Raw genomic sequence first — 16,588 nt, 5'->3', positions numbered from 1 at the left:
CACGGCCAGCGTCTAGGCTTTATAGTTTGGCAGTAGTTTTGAAGAAAAGACGATGAAGTAATTCGAGCGATATCGATGTTCAGCGTCCCGCTCGTTGTGCTCAAGAAAAGCGTGAAAGAGGCAATCTTCAACGTGCGACAGTCAACCATGAAAGCTTGGGGTTAAACTTTTAAAAACGCAACACAAACGAGAATAACCAGGGAACGACCGCCCCCGCTGAAGTGTTACCACTCGCAACCACCGCTGCAAAAAGGATTTCGATTTCTGTATTGTTCTGATTTATTCCTCTGAAGTTTGACCCTGCGTTTAGCTGCGGTCGGCCCAAAAAACGGAAGTGTGCGTTTTAACCTGCAGACGTTTTATTCAGAAAGGCGGCGTGCATTTATGGAGTCATTCTATCTTCGAAAACTTCAAAAAGAGCAACGCTGAAAACGTGAGACAGACCGAACGCCAGGACGAGCGCTTTCCTGTCATGTCCTGTCGTTCGTCGTCCTTTCGTTCTGTCTGTCTTATGTTTTCAGTGTTGCGGTTTTTCAGTGTTTCCACATGCAAATTTTTGCAACTAACCTAGCTCGCCATTCTCCTGCAACTTGCTCTATTATCAATGCGCCATGCTCCAGTTTTTATTATAGCTTTTTAACTTAGAAGGTACAAACATTGCTTGCAGGGTCTTAAGCCTGCTTTCCAAGCGGCTTTGGAAAGATTGAGTCTTCGATTAAATGGCGGGTTTGGAGCGTGATGCGCGCTTTTATGGGGTGATAAACGGCTTTACTTTACAAGAAAAGGAGAGCATATCTATCTAGGCTCCATTTCACACCCACGTGCAATCATGGTCATTTTTTCTGTTTCAGGAAATTCTTTCAAGCAACAAGATTTTGACTAAGGGCTACCAGTACTCGATACTTCATAGTTGGCTAGGAACCGGACTGCTCACAAGGTAGGGTGTCTGTGGATTCATAAGTTCTGCCTAATACGTTACTTTTTCCCCTCAGAAAGTTGTACCCTGACATCATTTGAACGCCAGGCAAACTTCCACTGGGAACTAACGGGCAGTATGAACTCCGTGGTACTTCATTACATTGTACTTCGAACAATAGTACAAATTAACACACTAGCTGGATTCATTCAAAGCTAAGCGGGATCGTGGGGAATTTAATTAGGAGATTGAGGATGGCCAGAGGAGATTTTAATGCAAAAATCGTACAAAAAACGCCGGGGAACGTAGAGTTGGAAACTCTCCACTCTGGTAGACGAAACACTCGAGTATTTGCCGTGATTTTGCCCTAAGAAGAAACCTGAAAAGAATAAATGAAGTTTTCTGGGAACGAGTAGAGTTAAAATGTACCTAAAATGTCATAAATCTGTAATGGAAAGCGACATTGGTTTCATTGTAGTTATCACGGGCTCATTAACTTTGTTGCGTCCTAGCCAAAGTACAGTGAAGTAACTCCACACAGGGGAACGACCAAATCTGGGAATAAATACAGCGAGATCATCCAAAACAAATAAAGGCAAATTGGTGTCGACTGCAAACAGGGGGAGAATTTAAAATAAAGGTTCAGAAGAAAGTCTCAGTATTTACAGAAGAGAGAGCGTTGATGTACTGAATGGAAGGCTAACAATGAGCATTATCGAGCCAGCGCTGGCTGTGCTTGAGTTGAAAAATCAATACAGGAATTTGGTAAACTGTCTCAGACAACCAAATATTGCGGTCGAACGAAAATAGAGGCTCCACTAGAATAGCCCCATTAGTTTCCTGGCGGCGGCGTTCGTCGACATCCTCCAATTACACAACCAGAATTCTGTGGCACCAAAGAGGTGTCACCGGGAAATGGCGGGGCAGTCGCCAGTGTTTCATGTTTTTTCTAATAACTGATGATTTGTTTAAAGTTCGCTATAGAATTGAGGTCATTTTTACCAGGCCAACGTACCATTCTTAGTAAACTTGTATTTGGATTTCACGGCCCCTTTAAAATATCACGCAATACCGGAACCATGCACTGCGCTGTTTGAGAAGATTTACAAACGATGTACCCGTAAGGTACTTAATTAAAGACTAAAATGTTTCCTATCAGGAACGCTGTCATGCGAGGATAAAACGTCCCTCCCAAATTATTCTGAATCTGTCCTCAAGGGGTCTTCAAGAAAGTCACCTTGCAAAACAAAAAGCAAGCTTCCGGAAAAATGTGGAATTATTACGTCACTTGAGATTTCAGAATGAGTTCGTTTTATCCAGACAGTCCAGACACAGATTGCGAGATATGCTGAGTGAAATTGACTTAGCTTGCATACAGAATAAATTAGCGAAAAGTAACTAAAAATAATCTTATAAGCATACTGAAATATGTTTTAAACGTAGACAACGAATTTTTTTAATATAACAGTGAACATAACTACATTGTGCGATTTATTAACGCTGCTCGAAATTGCGAGAAGGAAGTCAAGCGCAGAATTTATATTGACTTGGCTGCATTTGCGAGTTATTCAGATGTTCCGAAAAAAACAGCTGCCCCTGTCACTACAAAATATCTGCATGACTGATGTTTGCTTCCCGGGACGACATACGGAGCAGAAACTTGGGGTCTCACTGCGTACCTTGAAAGAAAACGAAGAATGTCCGAATGGCACATTGGCAGAAAATGACGATTTGTATACTTGTAAAGTAAGGAAACACCAGCGTCAATTAGAGAGCAGGCTCATTTAAAAGTTAGTTTGGAATAAGCAAAGGATGTTAGGGTGGGTAGGACACGCAATCTGGCTAAAAGACAGCAGGTCGACAATCCGTTTAGAGAACCGGTTACCCAGGGACAGTGTGCAAATGGAGCAACAACACATTTTTGACAGTGTAATTAACCAGGAAAACTCTAGCGTGAACAGTTGGCTCGACAAGATCATGGTAAGAGCTGTTGAAAATCTTCGGCAAAAGCCTTCGCCGACAGTTAACACAAACGCGCTGGTAATGATAGGGATTTTAAAACCTGTGAATATGTACATACTGCATAGAGAACGATGGGGAATATAATCCCTACGCTAGAAACGCAAGCTGAAAGAAGACGGGTAGGTTGCACTTGGGTCAATCGCTGAATTACTGGCCTGTTAGGCCTGCATTATATGTCCTTATTTTTATTCTCTAAAGCTGGCTTTCCGTTCATCCTGAGGTATTTAGGTAACGAAGAGGTTAGCGAGGCGCTTTCGGCAATATTCGCTGCTCCTATATTTACTACCCACTAGAACTTTAACTATGCCTATAAGCCTAACAATGTTTTATTACCTATCCCTATATTAGGCAAAAATTAAGCAATCATATTTTTAATATAGGGATTTCTAAACAAATCTTCAATTCCAAATTTCTTGATGGGTGAATGCCAGAAATATCAATGTTCGGATTTCTTTGGAACACCAGAGAATTGATTACTACGAATTCAGTATTGTAAAACGAAGCCTTGGGTCAATACGGAGCCTAATGCGCTGCTAATGACGAGAAAGGCTGTTAGTGTGTAGTGTAGCACAGCAACGTCCGATGCGAAAGCGAGATGAGCCACTCGAGGCTGGAAATAGTGGGATTGTACAGGCAGTCGTTTTGAACGGATAGGCTGAGTTTGAACACTCGTAAAATATTGTACACTGAAAACATTTTCACGGAATATTCTACTGTAGGCGCTTCTTTCGATGCTCTGCATCTTTATATGTCATAAATGTGGGCTAAATGTCCTCGTGAGAAGGATATACATATTTGGTTTTGATAATTCTTGAACTCACTGATGTGAAAGAAATATTGCATTGTCAATCGCGCCTTAAATAATTGGCAAGTAGTTCTTGATTGTGAATCGATTTGTTGATTTAAACGCTTTCCCAAGTTTTGTGAAACTTGGCAGTAGAGCCGCCAAGTAGACCCGCCAAGCAGACCCGTAGACACGGCAGTAGACCCGCCACAAATTCGGTGAGGTTCTGCGCCGCAATTTTATATTGAGATAATGTTTCTCCTTCCCGACTAGATCGGTACGCACAAATTTCTTTTACTGACCAGTGTGCTGACATTTAAAGAAAACGTATCACACCAAGGAGTACTGTCGACAATGGGCGTCAAGTCGTCATTGCATACTCTTGGTCATGTAAGGGCATAATCAACGGTAATGCAGGCAGTCAACGGAATTCTGTTGGGTGCTCCAACGTCACTGAACACCTCAATCATCCGTAAAAACACTCACGTTTGTGGTTCCCATTCCATCTGTGTGAAATTACATTGCCTTGCGAATAAGGGCCAGTGACTCGTCAGCGCTTTCAGACATTACTTGAAAGCGCAATCTAGACCCGAGGAAAATCCGCGCTCCCGGTAGGAGGCAGCAGTGGATCAATATTTAATAAGCTGACATGGACTCTGATTCTCAAAGAAGGAAATCCTGAATTTACACAAGTAGTGGCGCGACATTCCGTGGAATAAAATGCAGACGGAAGATTCCTTTGAGAGAATTGGAGTATAGAAGGTCATGCGTCGGACACTTTGGAGGACACAGTTCATGAGGAGAAGCAAAGTTTCTTCTATCCCATATCCGTGCCCTTTATACTTCCGTCGAGGGAGGAATTACCCGGTTTTCTCTTGTGTCTTTCATCAGTGCTGGAGAGAAGTGGCGCTCAAGGCGACGCCTGTTCACTCCTGCTTTCCACTTCCGTATCCTGGACGACTTTATGGGCACCATCAATGCCCAGTCATTCATCCTTGCCACAAAGCTTGGCAAGCTGTCACGAACTAATCAGAACTTTGATGTCCTCCCTGTTGTGACCATGTGCACCTTGGACACCATATGCGGTGAGTTTCTCCGAAAAGCCTGTGCGATACTCTTCTTTTTTGAGAGAGGACGCGTTAAACTATCTGACCACTCTACATCCCTTTCGTTTGCCTTTCAGAAACCGTCATGGGAACTACCATTTCAGCTCAAACGAATGAAAATAGCCCTTACGTTATGGCAGTCCACAGGTATGTAAGTATTTCGCCGCTGCTCTGCTGATGGTCTAAACCCGCTGTATAACTGAGAACTACTTGCTATTTTAACACCCTAAATTACACGAACCAAACATTTGTGACCTTCACAGCAACAGCAGCAAGCGTATTGAAAGCGTTACGATGTTCCCCGGGGGTCTTTTAGCAAACATTGAACTTTTTTACTCCAATATCTTGCCAAGTAAACCAACATTTGCTCGTCATGCAGCGACATTTTGTAACTGCCAAGGTGTTTATACCAGGGAGTTTGGTTTTCGTTGCCATTTATGGACACACAAATACCCCAGAAGAAAGAGCCGACTCAGTCGTCACGTGGATATATTACGACTACAGGCTTCATTAACTGGCAGAAAGCAATCTAGTGCCATCCATGAAGCATTCCATATTTCATTCAATTCCACATGAAGCATTCATATTGCTATTTCTCTGAAACTAGTTTATTACTGATTTTGAGATTGCCACTTGATACGAGCACTGCGGCAATCTTGAGTCGCTTGAGGAAAACCGTTGCTGAAGAAGATTGCTGCCGAAATTGTACCGTCTGAGCATGCAAAGCATATGGAAAGCAAATGATGCAGCTCATTTCATCAAGGTTGCCCATCACGGTGGACAAAAGTTTCGGAGCAAACTCTAAGTACTTACGGAAGAGGTAGCGTTGATGTACTGAACGGCAGGTTAACAATGAGTCAGCGCTGGCTGTGCATGGAGTAGAAAAATTTGGTAAACTGTCCTAGAAAACCAAATTTTACGATCAAACTGAACTAGAGGCCCCACTACAAAAGCCCAATAAATTTTCTGGCGTATGTGGAACAGAGACAAAGGATCAGAACTGGCATTAAGCATTGAACTAAATAATGAGTAATCCTTATTTTTAAATTCTACGGCCCAAATGAAAGCAATGACCTATAAAAGATGTTCCATATACCATTTTATCCTTTTAAAGAAACTGCAAAGAACGTTTCCGGATATATTCCGTTACTTTGGGAGGCATGTGGTGGAACAGTGCACTCGAAGCTGTGGCAATGTGCTGGCTGCAATATTCGAGCCGTTTTCACGGAGCTATCCATTGGCTTGCGTATGTGCACCTTTGTGTGTTGAAGCACGTGCGGCTGCGATCCTTCCATTCTTTCATCGCATCGGGCTAGTTACCATACGAATGATCCACAATTGTCTCACGTGAACCGTGCGATCGCGCCACCGACTTCCCTTTTCCATCGCTGACGTACGGGTTAGACAAATGTATGAGTATTACGGTTGTCCTTTTCCTCAGTCTACTATAGTAAGCAGCCAGTAAAACCGTTCACGGTGACGAGGCCCCGGAGCGTACATACGTGAGTCAACATTAGGGTTCTCAAGAAAAAAAACATGTCGTTGTACTCTATCACCTGTTACACTGATATCGTATCTCATAGGGAGAACTGATGGGTTCGTAGGGGCATTGCGCCAAAGGAACTGTAACACAATATGCTCCCAAGCAGAGCTCACAGGTGCTAACGATGATGTCATCTGATGTCACGCACTTACTAAACAATTTCAGCTGAATGCAAGGCATATCACTCAATAGCTGAAACCCGAATCGATGACACTTTTTGTAGCCGCCTGGGTGCTTTACTGTCCCGTATGCGTTTTTTGCCTTATCCTTTACCTTTAACCAATGTGCCAACACAGGGCAAAAAAGTGAGATAAATATTTGCGAAAGTGCTTTTTGACGCTCCAAAGAAATATACCCAAAAACACGCGAACAAATGAGAGAGAAATAAAGGCGAGAACCGGGAGCTGTGCAAATTCTTGAAACGATTACCGACCGTGGCCACTTTGCTTCATTCCTGAATTTCCTTACGTGCGTACGTGCCTACACGACACCAGATACTTTTGGTACTGGAGGCTGACATTACGCCTTGCGGAAAATAGTTGGGAAACGATAAAAATGTTCGTTAAACGTCTGAGTCAGAAGTGTAGGCTCATCTGCTGCGATGAGCGTGTCTACCCATGACACACTTACCGACACATAAATCCAGCTTAGTTTGTATTGGGATCTCTATTATACGACAGAAACTTAATAAGCTCGTAAGTACTAACGCGTCCGTCCGAGAAGCACCGGAATTGTTTTCACGATAACAAGAGCGAGTAGAGTAATGAAAACGCTTGGCGTGTAGAGCAAAGATATAGTTATCGTTACTTTGAACACAGGGGAATAACCTACACAAAGCGGTTTAGCCATTGTAAGGTCACTAAAAGAATATCAACCGTAAAAAATGTGGTAAGAGTTACTGTGAAAACCTTAAAAATATTTTACAGTAGTGTTGCTTAGAAAGCACCATGATAGTTATTAGGGCGTAGGTAAGTAAAAAGAGCTGAATCTGCTGACCGCCCAGCTCCCACCTATCGTGGTGAGCTAACACTGCCTGGAGTGAGAACAGCAACACTTTCAATATATCGGCAACCTAAAAGTTGCTGAAACCCTGAAACCTCTTGAAAAGCAAACTGAGTTTGTGAAACGCTTCGTGTATGTATCCAGGTTGGGCGAGCTCTTTCTGGAACGAATCTTCAGGCCTCTCCTCCAAGTGAATTTTATATTCAAGCTCTCTCCATTGGGCCGGGAATACAGCAAGTGCCTCCATACCCTCCACTCCTTCACACGAAAGGTTTGCATGTGACATATGTTCATATTATACAATGTTTTTTGGCCCTTTCGTCGGCTATTTGGGTTATTTGTACTTATTTTGTGAAGTGGATTATTACTGAAGATATTCTTAGCGCACATAAGCAGATGTTGTGTGTGATTGTTGTGTGAAAAAATATTGTTGCCCACTTGAACAACGTCTCACTGCTCCTTCGAGAGGGTATGTTTACGTTAAAGCGACGCGGAGAGAGAAAACTAACTTTATTGAACCGATTTTACGACGTCTTCTCTCGGCGTCCTCAATGGGAGTGAATTGTTGCATTCGCCGTAAGCATCTCATCGCAGCTGTCCTCGGCATAGGCCAATCTCCCAAAGTGGGCATGGAAGAAATATAGACACGTTTATTGACGCCGCAGCATCGGAGAAGGCGAAACGGCCGCGTGATTATCTTAACAGCTATCATGGTGACTGGCTTATACCTTTGAGTAGGTATTTTGTTAGTCCCATGTTCAGCAATTACGTGTGGCGTCTTTTATCTTGTGCCTAATGGCATGCTAGACAACGCCAAACGCAAGATATGTCGGGGTGTGTGCACACTGACTGCCGACATGCACACATGGTTGATGGCTTCAGCATATGCACTAGGTGTAACTTTAGTGACTTTAAATCATGGACCGTCAGTGATGTCGAGAATGGGCGTTAGACTCGAGGTCCGAATGTTGTAGCTCGATTTCCTTCTAGTCCAAAATACGTGCATTATTCCCCAAAGCTGAATTGCTTTGATCATATTTTGTTTGCACCATCGGCAATTTAGAGAGCCTTATCCCGGATATATACTCCCAGCGAAAGCAATTCCGAAGAAATGTTAACTCGGTAGGTTAAAATTCGGGCGCTCCAGCACACCTATGGCACAAAATATGGCAGATGGCCCAAAGAATAAAAAGGAGGATAAACAAGTTCGATAAGAATGCTGCCTAAATAAAGGGCTGCCTGAGATTCGAACCCGCGACCTTCGGAATGTGCACTTAAGACGTATTCCCACAGAAGAACCGGTTTTTTGCCTAATTGAAGTATACAAACCGAAAGTGGGTAATCCAGAATTCACCGAACAATAACAGTGACGATTCTGGCTAGTAAGCGAGCCATGTAGACACCGAAGCAGAACAGCATGGACAACTTTGGTCGTAGTAGCCTTTTAGCTTAGTTATATTTTAACTGAAACACGACTTGAAAGGTGCCATTGGTTCAACGGTTCTGTTTAGCATTGGCGTTTTATATCAACTGTGTAGGGTCATAAAAAAACTACGGTTCATAAGGCACATCATCGGCGGGAGCTACATGGTATTGTACACTGTGGGGTGGTAATTCAAGGTTTTGTGGAGCGTCTCTTCAGAAACATTCCATAATAACATAGCATCTTTGCAGTCAATTAAACAGTGTTTCTGGGACAGCACAAAGTCGAAAGTTGAGAGACGACACAAATATTCCTAATAGGCAGCATTGTTCCAACGTGCTAGGTTGCAGTATGTAGCTTGGAAATGAATAATTTTGTAAATAAAAAAGGGCATTTAGGCGGCTCTAGTTGTTCAAAGGTTGTATTAGCAAATGCGCCGTGGCCTTCGAGTAAGAAACGTGTGTTACCTTCAGGTATTCCTGCTATCGCGACTACAACGCTTTCATTAAAGGGACCCTGCAACACTTTCAATAAACCCTTTCACTTTTTGTTTCGCGTCTGGAAGCACTGCGAAAGCTACGGCTATGGCCAGCACGGATCGGCACTGCGTGATTTACTCGTCGCACAAGCTACGCCTTCCGTCTCTGCTTTGTTTTTGTGGCTTTACTCTTAAAGTTGCTATCGAAAAGCGTTCATCGCTGCCACTGAAGGAAAACCGGCCAACAGCCGCTACATGGCCTCAGTAACGTAATTTAAGCCGTCGAAAAACGTCAAGATCGGGAAAAAAAGAAAAATCGTTTGAGCGAGTTTCCAAGTCACCTGATGAACATAGAGCCGTAATGTTTGGCTGTCGTACTTTGTGACCCCCTAATGTAAGTACTGGGTGGGTTGGGTGACTACGTTCTGCAAGCATTTAAGATTTCAAAAAAGTTGGAAAAGTGTTGCAGGGTCTCTTTAAAGGAAAAGAAGCGTATTTAGAACAGATGACAAACAGAACAGGTACGATAGCCGCCATCGTTCCTCATCGTCGTCTTCACTCGCGACTTCTGCGCTCACTTCTTAGACCTCGCGGTAATAAACTTTCAACAACCTCCCCCCGTAGTGAAAAAACAGGGATGAGTAGTTGATAGTCCTAGCCTCCGTCTTTGCGTCTGTACTTCCACCAGCGCTGTCGTTCTCTGCATGGTCCGTTTCCAGTCATCCCTGGCAAACGGTCGCCTCGCTGGAGGTTCTTGTGCCGCTATTTCCAAGTATGGTGAAGTACAGGAAAATGATTTTTACGGTTGTCATCGCTGGAATATTGGTTCGCCGGAGATGGGATGCTGCCGCGGCCATGTCCAAAATGTCTGCCAAGCACGGCCTGCGCGACACGAATTTTTTGCTCCATGTTCGTGAGTTGGTGCCGAGACAGCTTATAGGCAAATCTTGCGCTATGGCTAATGCCGTCTTTCTGTCTTGCCGGGTCTTGTGCTGTTTGCTTCACCCACGGTCCGTTAGTTACGGCTTCCTTTGATGCGTATACCTTCATGGTATGGTGGACGCCATAACTGTCTTGAGGACTCTTCGTGAGAAGCGATGTCTATTGTTCTGGCTCGGTTGTCGCTTGTTGAGGAATCTTGATTAAACCAGTGAATCATGTCCGTTCAGGCCACTTTATTATTCTTGTTGCCAAGAAAGCAGGAAATTAAATTTGATGTGGAATCCTTCCATCCACTTTTGCTACTGGCTGCTTCACCGTATTTCAGTCTCAGGAGGTCCCGCACAACATAGGATGTGGACCCCTCTCCGCACGCATATGCGACTCTTTCTGTTCAGCTTTGACGATAGCTGCCTGTTTAGCTTCATGAATACCGCTGTCGTTAATTGAGTTTTTGATACAATTCAATGAGGAAGTCACAAATATGGCAGAGGTTTCAAGAGGCGTGTCGTCCCGAGAAGTGTCACAGTGCGTACTGGCGTTTTGTTGATCGGTTGTAAGGATGTCAATCGCAGCTGGGGCTCGTTCATCTTGAAACTAATGGCGTGGAGATCTCTTCGCGGGAACTGGGTCGCTTGCCTTTAGATAGATTCCCAAGCTGCGGTCACGTCAAGGAATTAAACTGTGTTCATAAACTCTTGCTCGCCGTGGGCACCTGATAAATGGTTCGATGTTGCGGTCGATGTTTCATAGTTGGTCGGATTCGTAGTTGGGGCGTTGGCTAATGGCGCACATTTCTTCATCCGTTGAGTCCGCTTTCAAAATGACATCCTTCGCTTGGGAGATCAGCGCCGTTATAGTAGAGCGTTGAACACTTCGTTTACAGTACAGCTGATCTTCATTAGGCTTCGTTCGTGGTTCGGTCATGATCAAGTTGGTGTCTGTTCTCTTCAGGCACACCCCGACGGTACGTGCAGGGTGTGTCGCAACGCCCCCGCGACTATTGAGCACATCGTCTGGGACTGTCTCAACTTCCCGGAAGATTCTGCATCAGGAGACTTCCGCCCGCCTTTTAAGAGGCGAAGCGATCTGACAATCAAGACGTCCAACTCGAGGCCGTCCAGCGGGTCATTGTGGCGTTGGCCAGGCAGGAGTGTTCGCTCGCATCCCGGTAACGGGCCCGGGATGGGGGGGGGGGGGGGGGGGCTATAATCTTGGTGGCGACAGTGAGGACGACACTGGCCAAGTCTGGAGTCTTATCTTGGAATTCAACTGCAGGCACAATAACTGTTTTTTTCCAATGCAATCCGTCAGTCGGCATCCATGGCCCAACATGAAGCCGGTGAAGATGAAGTGCACGAGCCCGGCCCGCACCCGAAGCATGTAGGACAGGACCAGCGGCACCATTCGGTGTCACTTCATTTTCCTCTTAAGTTCCACCACCTGTCGGCATAAGGAAGTTGAGCACGCTAACGAAGGAAGTGACAATCGGTCGAATAGCAAAGTACGCCCCCTGTGAATGTTCTGTTTGCTTTGACGTGCGCAAGTAGGTATGTTGCGTGTCGCAACAAGTGAGCAAAGTAGAAAAAAGACGTAAAAAAGAGTAATGAACTTATTGGGGCAGCAACATCTGCTTTTCCTATAACTATTCATGTTACTTGGCTTGGATTGGATTGGATTTTGATTTGATTGGATTAAGGTGGACTGTGTTGGATTGTGTTGCGTCATAGCCGCGGCAGACGCACTGGCGCCGGTGCGTGCCCAGGTGAGAGCGAACACTCTCTGTCAACATCTGCGGGTGTGTGGCCCAGCGCGCTCTGACTCCGCCGGTGGGCGGCGCTGCGCGCGGTCCTGCGCATGTGCAGTACTCTCTCTCTCCGCAGTCTCCTCTCCTTCGGTCGCGCTGCGCGTATAACAGGTGTGCCGCTCTCCGGCGTCCTTTCGGTCGACGGTTGCTCTCCACTTGCGCTTGAACCCCCCTCAGCGTCGCATCACACCAGGGTTCCCGCGAGGGGAGGTGGGCGTAATTATTTTTATTCAGTGTTTATTAATATGCTTTAAGTCGCAAAGAATGCCTACAGTTTGAATTTGTTGTAAAGTAGGGGATGAGTAATAAATATTTCTTCCTTCATTCGGTGCCTCTTCAAGTGGCTTAAAAGCATTGAAGCAAGAGCAAATCAAAAAGAAGCTATTAAACAAGATGTTGAACAAGATGGCTTAAAAAGATGTTAAATGGAACCACTGTTGTTAACGTGCCTGTGCAGTACTGCAAAGGGTGCTGGAACAATTTAAAGAATAAATTTTTTTGAAAGCATACAGCCAAGCTTCTAAAAACGATATCGTAAAGCAAAAGAGCAGTAAAGGTGTAAAAACATAGGATAGCGGTGCCAATGCCCGTCACTGCGAGGAGCACAATCCAATTATTCAAACTGTTCGGCAACATCACTGTCAGCAAACCGAAACCGGAAGTTCGGGACAATGATTGCGCCAGTCGATTGATTTGCTACGGTCAGTTCGGCCAATGTGTAGTACCTTGGTGTGTTCTCCTATAAATCTTTTCTTTTCTTTGTGGACACGGCTCCTTTCGTGGGACATACTCTGGTGGGACATGGCTGATCATGGCTGACCACGTGGTTTCGTGGGAATAGACTGACCACAGTTATATTTACTGTGTCGCGGTGCGTAGGTGATCGCTGAGCGGAAAGAAGCGCTACGGAAGGAAGTAGACAGCGGCATGATCACACTCCAAGAAGACGCATCGTCTACCAACATAGGCCGCAGAACCCCTCGCCCATTCATGGACCTCCTCCTCCTCGAGCATTTCAAGGGCAACATCACCGAGGATGGCATACGGGAAGAGGTGGACACGTTCATGTTTGCGGTACGTTCACAGCCTTTCACTTGTAAGAAAGACTTACGAAGCCGGATTATCAAAGATTTTAAGTGCGAATGCACTTCTTAAGCGAGCCTGAAGCGTCCGCCGCCGTCCGCATAGCAACAGCAGCGGGTGCGCGCGCTCCTCGTCTTCCTTGGCAACGGGAGGAGATGGGCGCGGGCTGCCTGGCCGCTGACAAGGCACATACACACGTGGGGGATTGGCCAGGAATCTCCTCGTCTTCCTTGGCAACGGGGGGAGATGGGCGCGCGCTGCCTGGCCGCTGACATGGCACATACCCACGTGGGGGATTGGCCAGGAATCGGGCGTTAGAAGGGCTAATGCACCCGCTTAAAGGAGTACTGACGCGAAATTTCAAAGCTGAGATCCGCTCTAGCAATCAAGTACAACGACAACACAAATAGGCGTCTGTGCATGGCACATACCCACGTGGGGGATTGGCCAGGAATCGGGCGTGAGAAGGGCTAATGCACCCGCTTAAAGGAGTCATGACACGAAATTTCAAAGCTGAGATCCGCTCTAGCAATCAAATACAACGACAACACAAATAGGTGTCTGTGAATAAATGCATCTTTCTTTCTTTGTAGTTGTGTGTGTGTGTGTGTGATCTCTCTTTCGCGAACATTACCGAACCGCGCAAATTCAACTCGTGCTTTCGCACTTTCACATTCTTACCCTCGGGGAAATGCGGGGAATTTTTTTTCTAGTAAAATAGACAGCCAGCACGTTGACGCTAAGGGCGCAGATTTTATCAACCGCCTAAACTACAACTTTGCTGAGGCGATTGCTACTTGGTTTCAAACCTTGAGGTGCTGTATCAACTTTTCTATGTTAGTAACTCTAAAAAAATCCCGGGACATGTTTATTTCAAGACGAATAATTTTACGTTATTCATGGCGCAAGTGTTTGCATATACTGTGTTTTTCCCCGCCGTCATGTTTGAAGGCCGCGGAATGGAAGTGGCCATTACAGCTGCATGAGGTAATATGCGTGCACTCGAAATCATCATTCCCAAAATACAAATTTCGACATTGCCGCATTTCGACATTGCAGACGTCACAGATTGGAGTGTTTGCGTTATGAAGCCGTAGGCAGGAAGTTTGGGAAGCCGTCAATATAAAATAGTAGTAGTGGTAGTGGTAGTGGTAGTGCTAGTAGTAGTAGTAGTAGTAGTAGTAGTAGTAGTAGTAGTAGTAGTAGTACCAGCAGTAGTTGTGGTATATATACAAAGGGTAATATATATTTCGATAGCGCGATTGCCGCCGCCTCCGTGAACAAGATGAAGTGTCACGCTTCCGCAATTTTCAGAAACCCTACTGAACAAAGCGTCACTCGTATAAGTTTAGGTAGCGAGTGCTCTGTTTTGAACAGACAATCCTAAGCTAGGTAATAAACATCTAAGACATATTTTAAATCTTACTCAGGTTATGCACACCTGTCCACGTGTTTTCCCACTGCTTGACATTTGAACAAGTACTAGCGCCTATGTTAACCTATATGCTAGAGAGGTAAATGAACTACGCAAATCAAAAGTGATACTTTTGATAAGCGGTTACTTGCTGATATTAACGTTTTATGTCGGTAATGAGAAGGCCCCTTAAGAAACTTTGTGCTTTACGTTTGCGTGACTGAAGTCAACGAGCAAACTCGACGTTTTTTGCTAAAGCCGAGCTGTGTACTAGTCTGCTAGCAAACATTTTTTTTTGTATACGAAGGTCTACACAAGTTTTGACAACAGTTTTTTTGGGCATAAACAAAATAGACCCTCTGATTTTTCATTTGCTCATCAGGAACGAATATTGTTTTCATTTTTGGCGTATTTCATAATTCCGTGGGGGTCGTGATGTCTACGGAGGCCAATTTGTGAGGCATGGCTTGGTAAGCTTACTTTTCGTCAGGTTAGACGACCTAGAAAACTTAATTTTACCCGGAGAGTCGTCTTCGCCCTTTGTAATGTTTCATGCATCCCGCACCACATTTTGCTAAACATTCCGGCCTGCATATGCACCACTTCTGAATTCCGGGAAAAGCTTGAACTCGCGATGAAGCAGGACTCACCAAGAAGAAAAAATAATCAGTAAAGAGTGAAAATATGTAGCGCTTATTACACAGAAAAATCTTAATTTAAGCGCGCTTTACATTGGAGATTTCTATTCTGAACTTACCAGTATAATGTTACCAGAAACAAGCCTATAATGTAGATTATAAATGTTTTTCTGAGTTTGTGTTTTCTATACTTCTGTCGTGCATATAAACACTGTTACAATGATAATTGATAACTGCAACACCATGCCAGAATCCCAGCCTAAATGAGCACACTTTTGTCAGCTGCTAACCACAGAATAAGGTTGATCAACAGGACGCTTTCATTGCGGCATTTTTCATATATGAGAGCAAGCTTGAAGAGTTCTCACATCATGTTCCTTAATGACCATTAGCACTCACTCTTTGCGGACATAGTACAATACAAAGTTAACGCACTTATACTGGATTTTGTTCAAGGGCTGCTTCTATTCGATAGCGCCCCTTACGTATGTGGTGGAACAGGGCTGTCCATTTTCTTGTTCGTCGTTAAAGTTGTATCTGCGAAAACAATTTATAAATTCAGTTTCATGCCTAGTCAGATGGAAGAGTAAACCAGACATCCTGTATTTTATTCTGCCGCAGTACTTTCGACGTCCGAATAAAACCTTCAGCAGAAAGTGGCGACAGGATCAGTTTTTTCTCTTTGTTTTCAAGGGTCACGACACCACAGCCACTGGGATTAGCTGGGCGCTCTTCCTGATCGGCCATCATCCTGAGGAGCAGAAGATGATTCACGATGAGCTGGACTCTATCTTCGGCGACGACAAGGATCGCTACGTAACACCCGAGGACTTGAAGCAGATGAAATATTTGGAGTGCGTAATCAAGGTAAGCCATCCAAGGGGTATCCCACAATGACTGGTTTTCCTTATTAACTTACAAAGCCCTACCTAAATGAAATAACATTTCCCGAGCAAGCATATTGGAGTAACAAAGATGGAAAAAAGTGATTGCACATTGTGGAAACTGGAAAATCCCACACACCCCTAGCGTGTTCGCCTACTGGACGCAAAAACCTCCAGCTTTCCAGGACAGAGACGCTGAAGGAACACTGGTGTGGAAAGAAAGACAGAAGTAAACAAAATCCGGTTTACTTACCATTTCGAAGAAACTTTTATGAACGCGTAGATAAAAAATGTAGAATTTAAAAACAGACGACACGTGTATCCATTCGCGTAAACACTCAGATACAATAGTGTAAAGCAGCTAACCGGAGTGATGACGATTTTCATAAGGGTGATGTTCTGTATGTGGGTACAGACGGAAAAGCCATGAAGGTATCCCTGTACGAAAGAAGTTTTCGCATTAAACCCGACGTAGATATATGTTGACCAATGCCGCGTTTATTCTTCTTTCGAATGAGCTGGTGAGACCACCAAACCAGAATGTGTGAA

The 16,588-nt window shown here is 44.6% G+C and overlaps 1 protein-coding gene across 1 annotated transcript in view; it reads left to right on the top strand.

Annotated features, from left to right (window-relative positions):
* Window positions 1-16,588, top strand: part of LOC144153965 (cytochrome P450 4c3-like) — a 37,576-nt gene that overhangs the window by 7,093 nt on the left and 13,895 nt on the right. Inside the window, exons 4-9 of the mRNA XM_077685766.1 lie at window positions 852-937; window positions 4,614-4,807; window positions 4,906-4,975; window positions 7,518-7,644; window positions 12,900-13,094; window positions 15,849-16,022. Of these exons, the coding sequence (XP_077541892.1) occupies window positions 852-937; window positions 4,614-4,807; window positions 4,906-4,975; window positions 7,518-7,644; window positions 12,900-13,094; window positions 15,849-16,022 (846 nt within the window). The remainder of the gene's footprint in view (window positions 1-851; window positions 938-4,613; window positions 4,808-4,905; window positions 4,976-7,517; window positions 7,645-12,899; window positions 13,095-15,848; window positions 16,023-16,588) is intronic.

This window comes from Haemaphysalis longicornis, unplaced genomic scaffold (assembly GCF_048455015.1).
Source record: "Haemaphysalis longicornis isolate Haplotype H1 unplaced genomic scaffold, Haemaphysalis longicornis Haplotype H1 scaffold_9, whole genome shotgun sequence".
Taxonomy (NCBI): Eukaryota; Metazoa; Arthropoda; class Arachnida; order Ixodida; family Ixodidae; genus Haemaphysalis; species Haemaphysalis longicornis.
The sequence above is the reverse complement of the archived record's forward strand: the minus strand, read 5'-3'. Positions and strand labels throughout refer to the sequence as shown.